Source organism: Canis lupus, chromosome 4 (assembly GCF_048164855.1).
Source record: "Canis lupus baileyi chromosome 4, mCanLup2.hap1, whole genome shotgun sequence".
Lineage (NCBI taxonomy): Eukaryota > Metazoa > Chordata > Mammalia > Carnivora > Canidae > Canis > Canis lupus.
Window position 1 is genome coordinate 62,986,058 of NC_132841.1, and position 13,798 is coordinate 62,999,855.

Below are 13,798 nucleotides of genomic sequence, written 5' to 3' on the forward strand. Positions count from 1 at the left end.
TATGATCTCTTTACAGTAAAGAAGAAAAATTGAAGGAGATACTTGGAAAATATACAGATGTGCATGTATTTCAAAAATGATGTGCATTTATACTGACTTTGTATAATATATATTCAAAGACCTTTCATGGAAAACAGCAGTGCACCATACATTTAGCTCTTTCTCTAAAGGTTATGCTTTTTAATGTGATTTTTAAGATTATAAATTAATGGTTACATCCTCAAAGTGATGAAATATAAACCATACTACATATGAAAATGATCATTAAATAATTCTTTATTCTGCAAAAATGAAGATTAATTTACCAATACTGAAGGAAATTAAACTAAGTCAGTTTAACAATTTTCTTTACCCTTGTGATAGTACCTTTGTTATAGTAAACAGGTAGACTTTTCCTTCTTCTTTCTTTAGGTCATTCATGTACATTGGTGCACCCACCAAGAGTACATCTGTAATGGTGTCTTTATTCACATCGACTGAGCACAGCACACTGCCAAAATAGGAGCCAATCTGGAATGATAGAGCATATTAACCTTAGAATTCTAGGACTCATACACTCCTAACGTTACACTGTACTTTCATTTACTCACTCAACAAACAAGAATTGAGTGCTTCCTACTTGTAAGGTGCTAGAAACAGTAAGATGAATAACCTAGTGCCTCTCAGTTTGTATCATGATATAACACTTGGTTGTTAAAACAAAGTTAGCGTGCACATAAATCACTAAGAATGTATCTTTAAAATCCAGATTCCAGAGACCCATTTCCAGAGACTCAGAATGGGTGCAATCCAGACAACAGTATTTTAAATAAGTACTCTAAGTGTTTCTGATGCTGGTGTGTGTGTGTGGGGTCAAAGACCACATTTAAAGATGAAACACTTAGAAGGTCTGTGAGGTGTGTTGTAGAGAAAGGCAGGAAGGGAAGAGGGAAGTGGGACAAATGTCTGTGCATGCGTAGTCAGATAAGTTATAGTAGAGGCAAGGGCTAATGCTGTGTGAGCAGAGTGCAGAGGAGCTGGAAAGCTCACTAAGATTAAGTGTTATTTAAATGGCATCTTAAAAAAACAAGAAGTTTTCTAGGTGGAGAAGAGTGGACAAGCATTGTGATGGAAGTATCTGTGGCATGATGCTGGACAGGAGGGACGTTCTCCCATAGACTGGGACAGATGATCAGGTGAGATAGAGTGAAGCAAGAGAGGCTGGCGAGCTGATTGTTCAGTGCATGCCTACATGAATACCTCTTCAGGATTCAGAAATGAGTAAGAAAGGATTCGTTCTATAACACGGTCATTGTTTTCCTCAAAAAAAAAAAAAAAAGCACCCTTCTTTAAAATATTAAAGAAGAGAGAAAAATATGTGACCAAAGCGGATTTGTGGTCAAGGAAGTCAACGACTCAGGTCCTCTTACTCCTGGAAGATCCATAGACACAGTAGGATCACACTTAATCCTGGAGAAGGGAAATCTAAATAGTTGGTTTCTCTGACTCAAGGACAGAAAATTTCTCTTGGTTGTCAGAGATCAGGGTTGCCCATTTTAAATATGTGCCAAGCTCATGGGTCAAATCTTCTTAGTAAGGAAATAGGATTCTGTTGGCTGGTCTTTGCTCTAGTAGGCCATGAGTGGGAGTTATCATAGGTTCTGACTACCAAACAGTCATGCTGAGAAGAAAGTGGCAGAAAACAGAGTTGCTTTAATTTTAGAAACCTTAAAGCCACAGAACACCTTGACAGACCCAGATGTAGTAGCTTAGTCTTGACAATGCTATACTGCTTCCTTCTCATTTTTCCTCTAGATCATTGGCTCCTGGTAGGAGCTTGCCAACAAAGCTGTGGTGAGGTGCCTGTCATTAGGACTAAATAAAACCCATGTATTATTAATCTGGAGAGTCAAAAATACACAGTTGGATATGACCAAACAGCACAGGCTTTGAGGATACTTAGGACTGGGTTTTCGTGACAACTCAACCCCATGAAAGCTATTTGACCTTAGGAAGGTAAATGCTCAGCAAATGCTCAGTAAATGCTCAGTAAATGCTCATCCAAGGGGGTGGTAGGTCTCAGTATTGTGAAGATTTAAGGACTATTTTTTAAAATTTTACTTAAGTGCAATGAACACATAGTGTATGTATTATTAGTCTCAGAGGAAGAGTTCAGTGATTCATCGGTTGCATATAACACCCAGTGCTCACTACATCAAGTGCCCTCCTTAATACCCATCACTCAGTTATTGATTTAAGGAATATTCAAATACAGAACCAGCCACAGGGTAGGCACTCAATAAATGCTAGCTTCCAGTTCTATCAACTCCTACTCCTATGTCCCAATTGTCTGTACGAGTAATTTCACCTGCTACACGATGGAATTTACCTGGTCACCTCGGTGAGCCTGAATAACTGTGACATTGCCATTCTCATCAACACTGTATAGCACTATCTGGCCAGTATAATTTGCCCGAGGAGCACCAGCAACAAAGTGGATGTCTTTTCCAGTAGAAATTGCAGCCACCGAGTAACCTAGGAGAAAAGGAGTTACAGAGTAGGTACTATTGAAGAGCTCAGCCAGATGGCTGGCAAAGTTAGTAGACTTGACCAGAGGTCCTTTTTTGTTGGGCAGGGTGGTGTTAGAAGGTGGAGGAGGGTCAGTAATGAATCCTCCAGGCTGAGAAGGCATTTTAATTCTGAAAAACAAAGCAAGCCACTCTATATCATTTACAGAGTTTTATTCAGGGTAATTTACTGACAAGGGCAATCCAGCAGGCAGGCAGGTGGGCAGGCAGGCAGGCAGGCAACCCAGGACAACAAGCAACTATTCTCCACCTCTCCTCAGACCTTCATCTCCAGCACTTATGGAGTGACAGGCATGGCGGTGACATCACAGGGTAGTTATTTAAAGTGGTGCCATCTGTATGCCAGAGGCTCACTACTAGTTGTCTAAAGTGCTACCATCTGTGCCAGAGGGCTCCCTGTTGATTATCTAAAGTGTGCCAGAGGGGAGAACCAGACAGGGCCAATGATGAAGTCAGTGCTGTGAGCACTCCTTCATGGGGATGCACAGTTCCTAGTGTGCCCAGGCATATGAAAGAGGGCACATCTTCCTTCTTCTAAGATGAACTGCTCCTGTCCTTTGACTGGCAGCATGCCTGGCCTGGGTGGGATACCTAAATCTAAAGCAGGCCCTAGATTCTGGGTTGTCCCATCGGCCACTCATGAACTTGGCACTGAACAAGTATTTCTTGAATGAATAACTACATGAGTCTAAAAGGCAATGTTGCATAGTGGAAAGAACATAGATTTTGGAGTCAGACAGTCCCCGGTTCAAATTCTGGATTTGCCACTTTTTTTTTTTTTTGAGAGTTGTTTACCTTTGGGAATGTTATTAACCTCACTGGCTCTCAAAGGTAAAATGGGGTAATGATACTTTCTTCAAAGGGTTGTTGGAAAGATTTTTTTTTTTTAAGTTAGGCTCCATGCCCAGCATGGGACCTAATGCGGGGCTTGAACTCATGACGCTGAGGTCAAGACCTGAACTGAGATCAAGAGTCAAACACTCAACCAAATAAGCCACCCAGACGCCCCTGGAAGGATGTAAATAGAATTGCCAGGAACTCAGGCAGGAGCTCAAGAACTGTCCCATAGTAGGTGATCAGAATCAGACCAATAAATCAAGCTGTTTATTATAGGAACAAAAAGACTAAGAACTCTATAGTAATATAAGACTACCACTTACTGTATTGGCTTTTAGAAATGACTTCCATTTTAGCACAATCACAGCTGCTTGAATAACCAGAAGAGATCAGCAGGTGTAATACAGTGTATCAGTAAACAGTTTTAGGATAAGCGCTGATTTTCAAAGAGGCAACATAAACATGTGTAGTAAATATAATCACTATATGACACTTCAAGTGTTTTGCTGAACCGATCCTGAGATTCAGCAAGGAGCCAGTTTAAAAAGAAGGGAACTTAAATTTGCCAAGTCAAATGCTGCTATGCCTTACCTAAATATGAACTGTGATTTTTATCTTGCAGAATTTGGTCAAAGGCTTGTTTAGGAAAGATAAAATGTCCATGAGATGTCTGCTGGACAACAGTCCCGCTCCAGCCATAAGCTCCTACTGCACCCAGCATCAGAATATCCTAAAATAATTGAAAAATGAAGATCATGAAGACAAACTACCTTTAAAGCACAAGAATGCAGAGTAGGCAAAAGACTGAAATAAATGGTCTAGATTTAAGGAGAAAATGATGAAGTAAAATGCTTATCAATGCATGTTGATATATGTCCAAATTGTTTTAATAAATTTTGCGCTGGAAAACAAGCCTTCCCCCAGGCCATGTTACCTTGATAGATTCTATAGATAAATCCCTACTATACTACAGGAGGAGCAGATAGCCATCTTCCAATTCCCATTCAAAAGCACACATCTGCAAATGCTGAACACTTGTGAGCCTCCAACCTCACGTATTTGTAAGAAAAGCTCACAGCGGAGGATGTGAGGCATGCTTGAGAAATAGGAAGTGCAGCTGGCAGAGGGGGAGAGGTGGGGCTGCACTGCTATCCAGGCATGTCATCGTGGGAGGCTCTCTTCTGATCTATTCTATTTTTAACATTCTTCCTCTTTCCTCTTGATTCCTTCTCAGACGTTTCTCCATCATCTCTTTCCTATCCCATAGGCTATAGATACCTATATCCTTTCAATAGGAAAATAGCACCGCTACAAAAGGTAACCAACTATACAGTGTGATGTTCAATCTGAGCCATTGGTCAGGCCCATTGGTCAGGTCACGCCAGGAGGGGGTGGTGCACAATCAAGGAAAGGCTGCTCTGGAGGGACTCAAAGTCCTACCTGCATAGTCAAAATTGTAAGTCATTGTAGAAGGCAGGGTTTGTTGGGATGGGACTTATTATTTTTAAGTTTTTGATCTTAGATCTTAGAAAACATCAAAGATAGGGATTTTGGATAGAAAAATATAACCTATTAAAAATAGAGCAAATAAGAAAATGTGTCCCACTTTGAGGACTAGAGACCATGAAATTATGTGAATGATTGTCATAAACTTGGGACTCTGAATCAGGGGTGCAGGAAGGGACTTTAGGAAGTGGACAAAAACCTCAGGAAGTTGTGTTAAAATTCTCCGTGTGTGGGTTCATTAATATTCTTTCTGAGGGAAAATCCCGTAACTTTTATGAGCATTCCTAAGGATTGGTGATCCAGACAAAATTAGCATCTTTTATTCGAGAGGAAAAAAACCATGCCATCCCTGGTCCTTCATTCTGGCAATCAAATCCTCTTTGTTCATACTGTTCCCTAAGCGTTTCCAGTGTCACCTGTCTCTGTATCCCTCTGCTACTCCACTGAGACTCTGAGCAGAGCTGGAATCAGAGCAGGAGGAGGTGGGTGTTTATTAGAAGGAAGAATGGATTTTTCTGGGCTAAGAAAGCTTAGGGACCGTCTCACATGGTCCCTAACTTCTCACTTTTTTTCAGCTATCTTCTGTCTCTGCACTTAGAAGAGATACTCCAGGGGTGCCTGGGTGGCTCAGCGATTGAGCATCTGCCTTCAGCTCAGGGTGTAATACTGCTGCGGGCTTGGGATCAAGTTCCATATCAGGCTCCCTGCAGGGAGCCTGCTTCTCCCTCTGCCTCTGTCTCTGCCTCTCTCTCTCTGTCTCTCATGAATAAATAAAATCTTTAAAAAAAAAAGAGAGAGAGAGACTCGAGCAGCTTAGAATTCAACAGTGGCACTGATGACAAGAGTTTGTGTTTTTTGCTTTCTTAAATATTTATTTATATGAGAGCGAGTGAGCGTGTGTGGATGCGAGCTGGAGGTGGGAAGAGGGAGAGGGTGAGAGACAGAGAGGATCTCAAGCAGACTCTCCACTGAGAGAGACCCAATCCCAAGACCCTGAGATCATGACCTAAGCCAAAATTAATAGTCAGACACTTGACCAACAAAGCCACCCAGGCGCCCTAAGAGTTTGTGTTTTTTTTTTTTTTTTTTTTTTAGAGTTTGTGTTTTTAATAAACTTCTCCAATAGTTAATTGATTTAAAGGAAATTCCTGCAATGATAATCCCTTGAATTAATACAGTACCTGTCCCTTGGAGCACTCATAATTTTCTTGCATATTATCATTTTTTTTTCCATAAAAAAATCCCCATGAAACAGGAAAGAAAAGGCATTATTATCCTTCATCTTTCAGATGATAAATCATCAGCACAAAGAAACTGAATGACTATGACTGGGAATCAGAACAGTTGATCACTGGATGGCTATTTTTTCCATTCTATATATTAAGCTACTGTGCCTAGTAGTGTTCAGCCAAATGATAGCATGGCTGGAAGTTATCTGATATACACACCTTTTGAGGAGAGTAATCTGCACTGAATCCCACTTGTGACATTTCCATCTGGAAGTTGTCTCCTCCTTGAATAGTACCTGGGAGATGGTCATTTCAAGAATTCTATCACTGTTAATTTTTAAATCCAACTTTCAAACACATGTTCATGCACATACACACATGAATACATGCACACATGTACATATGCATATATATACACAACCACATATACCCACAATGTTCGGATGTTTGCTCAAGAATATAGAGCTGGCAAATTCTGGGAGGGAGAAATCACTAAGAAATACAACAAAGTTGTTGTTGTTAACAACAACCCACGATACTCCCAAGGTAGTGTTTGAAGTTGGTGTTAATTTTTAATATGCATTCATATATTTATTGGTATGCTCATGATGATCCTAATACTAAAAACATAAGGGGATGAGGTAAAATAAAAACTGAAGTGATGGCCTTTTAAAAAAAAAAGTTATTATTACCAGCCAAGAAACTGAATTTTCAGCTTTTAAATATTGTTACTAATAAGTGCACACACATCTCAGATGCAGTTGGAAGAGCCAGACAGTTGATGTGTAGCGAAGACCAAACAGAGGTACCTGGGTTGGGTTTCAGGATCCAGGCTTCAAGACTGAGTAGGAATTTTACCAATAGGGAAGTTTGTCCTACTTCTACATACGTGCTTGCCTCTGACACTCAAATCGTAGGACTCCATTCATATTCACTTTCCATACAGTGCAGTCAAAGTGGTTGTATTTCATTAATCTTCTCAAAAAAAGGAATAAATTCCTGGACTACCACTTTGATATAGAGAGTGATATATATAATGTAAACTATATGATACAGTTACTTGTTTAGAAGATGTAATAACTCACCCAGGATGAGAAGAGATATTTTTTAAAAAGATTTTACTTTTAAGTAATCTCTATACCCAACATGGGGCTTCAACTCACAACCTTGAGATCAAGAGTTACACACTCCACTGATCAAGCCAGCTAGGTGTCCCAAGATAATTTTTAATAATGTAGAGCAGTGCTTTCCCAAAATCCAGAATAGCAGATAAGGCACAAAATCATTTCTAATCATCATCTAGGTTGCACTGTGATTATTCATGTTCACACCACCACAAACAAGCATAAGTCATACCACAGGTAGACAAATAACTTTATATTATCTCAGGGCACATTAGATTTTGATAATGTTTTCAACAACTTAGAAGCACCACTGGAGGTTTAAAGAAGCAATAATATTTTTTGGATAGAAGTCTCCAGTGGAAAACCAGGAGAAGATAAGACTGAGGATTTACTACTTAATTTATGCAATGCCCTTGGACCCAGCTTCTGAAAGAGGACCTGACATATAGTAGGTGCTCAATAAAATAGGCTCTTTGTTGCTGAGAGCTATTTGGGTTAACTATCAGAATTTGGGCCATGTGGGACTTTTTACCAACTGGAAAATGTGTGCTATACAGTAACTTCTTGAACATGTGGTATTTATACACTGACTAGACCTTCCAAGGCCATATAAGTATATTATTGTAGATCTGGTAAATAACATGTTTCCTTGAAATATGAACTACTAAAAGTCTTCACTATATTTTTCTAATTTTAAAAGTATACACATTTGTTGTAAATGAATTCAAGAATTTCAGAAATCATATAACAGTATAAAAAGGTAAAACTTCTTATCATTATAAAAACTATGCAATGTTAAAAGGTAAATTTATTTACAATGATAATAGATATTACTAAATTACTTTCCCCCAAAAAGCTATACAATTTATAATCTTATCAAGACTGTATGAGCTTCTTTGCTTCGCCATAATATCTCCAAGCTTATGTTACTAATCTTCATTATTTTTTAGTCACAAAGTGACATTGATTCAATTTATAATTTAGAATAATTACTGAAATTGGGAATATTTTCTTATTTTTATTAGCCATTTGTATCTTATCATTTATAAACTACTTATTCATGTTGCCTGTTTTCCTTACTGAGTCATAAGAGTTCTTTTCATATAAGGCATAGGCAAGTGAACATTAATAGAGCAAGATTACGGCAATAAAATCAAGAATTCTTGAGAAAAGTTTTTGAAAGATGGAGTTGTCTTACCTTCAATGCTAAAAATTTGTTCTCCCAGTGTTCCAGCCTTTTCTAATAGAGCTGCTTCATCAGACACGTTGAAAAAATATCTTTCTGTTGGAATACTGGCAATTGCTTTAATTTCTTTTATTAAATTCTTAGTATCAAGGGCATTTCTGTTTAAGTACCCAAGAACCTTGAAAACAGAGGAATGGGGGGGGGGGAGTCATTCTACTGTACTCTAATATCCCTACTAGCACTTTCTAGTATTGTATTTCTGAACACAATAGAGCCCTTGGAAAATTAAATCCACACCCCCTTAGTCAACAGGATTGAAAATCAGCAAGAAGTAGAGACAGAATGAATATCTTTTCTATAAAGCTGTGAGCAGCAAATGAGAAAGTGCAGTCTTGGGAAGTGATGCTATAAAGCAGCACTTACCCATCAACTGAAAGACAACTAAAAAGAAAATCTACTTACTGCTATGCCAAACCTCAGTATATTGTCATTGTTGCATTGATCAATCACCGCTTTCAACATTGAACCATCATGTGATTCACCATCAGTTACAACCACCATTACTTTGGTGGCACCTGGTCGTCCTCCAGCAGCTGCTGCATAAGCAAAATCTCTGTGGCAGATAAGATTAAAGACTCAATATCAAAAGATGAAGCTAGTATGTGGACCTCTGGCTAGAAATATAAATGTGAAACTAACTTCTTTGAACATGACCTACTGTGACTTAAAATTTCTGTCAGGTCTGGTGACATATTTACCTACATTCTATTTGCAGCTTATAGGGAAATATATAAATCTCACGTGGCATTAACAATAATTTCCATAGTTTCCATAGTATGTGTGTTTATGTATTTACATCAAGAATCCTTAGAATTATTTTCTGATGAGAAAATTAAATTCATTAATATTAATCAACAGAGCAAAGATATTCAGTCCTATCACCAGTTTTACTCACTGGATCTGCATTTACTTTCTCAATATGAAATTGTTTTTTAAAAAGTAAGAAATATACTTGGTAAAAGAATTTCAAAGCATTGTTAGCACCGCCTTCGGCCCAGGGAGTGAATCTGGAGACCCAGGATCGAGTCCCATGTCAGGCTCTCTGCATGGAGCCTGCTTCTCCCTCTGCCTGTGTCTCTGTCTCTCTCTCTCTCTCTCTGTCTCTCATGAATAAATAAGTTAAATCTTAAAAAAAAAAGAAAAGAAAAATGTGACATCAAGCCACTGTTCCAAAGGTAACCACCTTTTTTTTTTTTCCAAAGGTAACCACCTTTATCACTTTGTTTCCTTATAGAAATCATTTAATCAGATGTATGTGCATAGTCTACTCCTCAAATATTCATGAAAATGGGGGCATGGTCTATACAGTTATTTTTCATTTTGATGGAAATCTTTCCATATTGCACATATAAATCTCTCCCTTTTTTTAAAGACTTTATTTATTAGAGAGAAAGAGTGAGAAAGAACACACAAGTAGGGGAGAAGGGAAGAGGAAAAGGAGAGGGAGAAGCAGACTCCCCACTGAGCAGGGAGCCAGGTGTGGGGCTTGATCCCAGGATCCTGAGATCATGACCTGAGCCGAAGGTAGATGCTTAACTGACTAAGCCACCTAGGTGCCCCCAAAGCTCTCCTTTTTAATGGCTGGATAATATTTCATTATTTGGGGGTAACCATAGTTTAACCAATTCTCCATGATTGTGCATTTAGGTTATTTTGAATTTTATAAGTAATGCCATAAAAATGTCCTTATGTATAGACTTTGGCATACTTTTCCAAATGTATCAGTAGGATCAAATCTTAGTAGTGAGATTACTGGAACAAAGGATTTATACATTTCAAACTTTGAAAGATATTGCCAAATTGAACTCTAAAATTTTCTACCAGGGCAGCCGTGGTGGTGCAGTGGTTTAGTGCCACCTGCAGCCTGGAGTGTGATCCTGGAAACCCGGGATCAAGTCCCATGTCAGGCTTTCTGTATGGAGCCTGCTTCTCCCTCTGCCTGTGTCTCTGCCCCCTTCTCTCTGTCTCTATGAATAAATAAAATCTTTAAAAAACATTAAAATAAAATAAAATTTTCTACCAATTTATATTACCATAATGTAAAAAAATGCAAGTTTCTCCATATCCTTTCCTTAACAATGAAGATTATTAAACTTTAAATTAGGGACACTCTGATAAGTGAGAATATATAACTGTTTTAATATGCATTTTTTCATTATGAAGAGATAAGAAGCATTTTATGTTTATTAACCATTTGTATTTTTTTCTCTCTGAACTCTTGATTTTTCTTTACCTTTGCCCATTTTTCTTTGTTTTGTTCATTATTTTCTAATTTTTCTATTTAGTAAGATATCTTTGTTAGTCAAGAACATGATCTTTTGTCATATATATCATAAATATTTTTCTCAGTTCATTAATCTTTTAAATTTTAGTGGTATTACTTCTATTACTCCTGTATAGAAATTGAATATATATATATTTTAAAGAGATTTTATTTATTTATTCATGAGAGACACACACACAAAGAGAGAGAGAGAGAGACAGATACATAGGCAGAGGGAGAAGCAGACTCCCCACAAGGAGCCTGATGTGGGACTCGATCCTGGGACCCCAGGATCATGCCCTGAGCCGAAGGCAGATGCTCAACCACTGACCCACCCAGGCATCCCAAAATTGTATATTTTGACATCAACTTCATTAGCTTTTTATGTGTGTCTTTATATTTGACATGGTATTTTAAAAGAACTTCTTATTTCTAAGACTTGTTTCTTTAATCACACAAGTTTCTCATAGTCCTTTAATAATTCCATTTTCTTAGATTTAATTTTTTGGTGTAGCTGAAATTTATTTTGATTCAAGGAGTGATTCAGGGATTCAGCTTTATTTTGTTTCTAGATGGGTTTCCAATTGTCTAATAATTTTTTCCCTGTCTATTGGATTTTCTTCTTGGACATTCTTTCTGGGAAATGCCACCCACTCTTTTGGACTACCTATCACCTATATGGTGACACCTTAAAGTCTACATCTATTTCCACTCATTCTCCTATTTCAAATTTATGTATTCAATGTCTGCTGAATATTTTCATCTGAATGTGTAAGGGACACTTTAATAGCAACATGTTTAAACTGAGAATATCATTTTATTCCCTATAACTTTCCTGTATTCTACATAGCAGAATGTAGAAGTATAGAAAAATATTTCATATTTGTCACCAGAAAAATTTGAATACAGTACTCACATTAAATATTTGCTGAGTGAATTATACTCTTTATGACATATTTAGAATTCATCGTGTGTGATTATAAGATTTCTGAGGGTAGAAACTGCCTCATTTGTTCTGATTACCTTCAGGTCTTGGAATATTATATCATAACCACAAGCACTCCATGAAATAGGATAAATGGAAAATGGCAAGATTTACTAAAAGAGTGTCAGAATTCTATTTGATGTTATAAAGAAACAGATCCTTCCTCCCTCACCCTGCCCCCCCCCAAAAAAGATAAAGAAAGGGAATTAACTTCTGGAAAGTGTAAGAGGTTAGGTGATTCTCTGAACAATGGAAGGACTTCTACCAGCTTGGGAACTAGTGGTAAGAGTGAGATGATGGCACAGGAGAGAAAACCAAAGTTCTGAAAAGGCAAAGAAAGTCACATCTTAACAGACAGTTGCCATTCTTTCTGAGAGGAGAGCTTACCCCTCGGCTCCTTTCAGGGAAAAATAGCGCATCTATACTTCCTGCTGAAAATACAGTCCCTCTGCAGTTTGTAGTTCTTTCTAGGCCATTTTCTATGTCAACCTACTGCTCCTCTGAGTCTAGCTTACCAGACCATAAGGGGCACTTTGCCAAATGGCAACTGACCAGCTTCCTGTGAGATAGCATATCCCAAAAGGACATCTCAATAGGGACAACAGAGATTAACCAAACCATTCATATCTTCTCTTATAGGATATTCACTTCTGAGACATACAGAGAAAGTCACCAGTTGATAGAAACAGCAACTAGAATATACACCCAGAAAAAAGGAGGTAAGAATACAATAGGAAATGCAGAAATAGAAAAGACAGGATGTGGTGACTGACCAGATGTGTACTATTAAGGAAGAGTAGAATGAATAAAGAAAACCAGCAAATGCTTACTTTGAATGACTGAGAGGGTGGGGGGAAGGTGGTGGCACGAATCAAAATGGAAAAGTCATGAGCATGGGTAAGGAAAAGAATGAGGCTGGTTTAGGATGTGTTGAATTTGATAAGTGAGTCAACACTCCAAATTTAAGATATTCAGTGTCAGCTGGATATCTGTGTGAATTTTCAGAAAGAGTTCAGAGCAGACCACATAGCAATGCAGTGACCTACACAGGGCTAATGCAGATGTTATGAGAGTGAAGACAAGGCCTAAGAGAAAAGGGAGATTAAAAAAAAAAAAGAGGACTTTTAGTGAAGAAAAAATAGGAAAAGGAGACACTAAAGAGCTAAAACTGTTGACTAAATGTTGGCAGTGATTCTAAAAGTTTCTGATGTCATGGCAACTGGGGCTGGAATAGCAGTGTGTGCTCCTCAGCAGCAAATGGTAAGGGAAGCTAGAGGATGAGGTTTGAGGCAGGACCACTGGGTTACTGGCTGATGAAGAGAGCCATGTTTACCTGGTGGCAAGCCATATGTTTCAAGGAAGTGGAGGAAGGGAGTAAAGACAATTTTTCAAGGATATGGTAGTGGAAGGAAGAAATGCACAACACAGTGACAAAAGCGGGAAGTAGGTTTAAGGGAAGGTGAAGTTATTGTTCTCATTTATTATTTAACAATAGGAGAATCTAAAAAAAATAACAATAGGAGAATATTTAGCATTTTTTAAAGGTATATGATTAAAACAGAGTGAAGATAAAAGCAGGAGTGCTGAGAAAATAGAGAAACTGGGCTAAAAATTAAGAGTGTTATATAGTTGTAACATTCATATTGCTCTGGATGTAATAAACATAATGAACCCATTCCATTCAATTCAGACTCCTAGGTCATTAACATTTAAGATTCTATGACCTTTCTTAATATGCATGAAGTGCTCCATTAGCTCAAGTCATCTGTGCCCTTGATAAATATTAACAAATAATTGCAGATTGCTCCATTTCCTACTTAACCTAAGGTCTTTTAACATTGTTTCATCTACTTCAAATAAATCTTTTTAAAAAATCATGGAATATCTTATAAAAGTTCTAGAAATCAAAGATTTTAAAATTTCATTTCCTATTGCTTTCTCAAAGTATTCAAGTGACAGAAGGTTTGAACTTTCCTTCTTCATTACTGACTTAAGAGTGGGTACCAAGTATGTCATTTTTGTCTTTTTTTCCTTCTTTCTT

The 13,798-nt window shown here is 37.8% G+C and overlaps 1 protein-coding gene across 1 annotated transcript in view; it reads right to left on the bottom strand.

The window, feature by feature from the left end:
* ITGA2 (integrin subunit alpha 2) overlaps nucleotides 1–13,798 on the bottom strand; it is a 102,588-nt gene that overhangs the window by 38,053 nt on the left and 50,737 nt on the right. The window contains exons 8-13 of the mRNA XM_072824637.1: nucleotides 8,912–9,062; nucleotides 8,462–8,627; nucleotides 6,359–6,435; nucleotides 3,996–4,134; nucleotides 2,369–2,514; nucleotides 367–510 (exon numbers count right to left, since the gene is read on the bottom strand). Of these exons, the coding sequence (XP_072680738.1) occupies nucleotides 367–510; nucleotides 2,369–2,514; nucleotides 3,996–4,134; nucleotides 6,359–6,435; nucleotides 8,462–8,627; nucleotides 8,912–9,062 (823 nt within the window). The remainder of the gene's footprint in view (nucleotides 1–366; nucleotides 511–2,368; nucleotides 2,515–3,995; nucleotides 4,135–6,358; nucleotides 6,436–8,461; nucleotides 8,628–8,911; nucleotides 9,063–13,798) is intronic.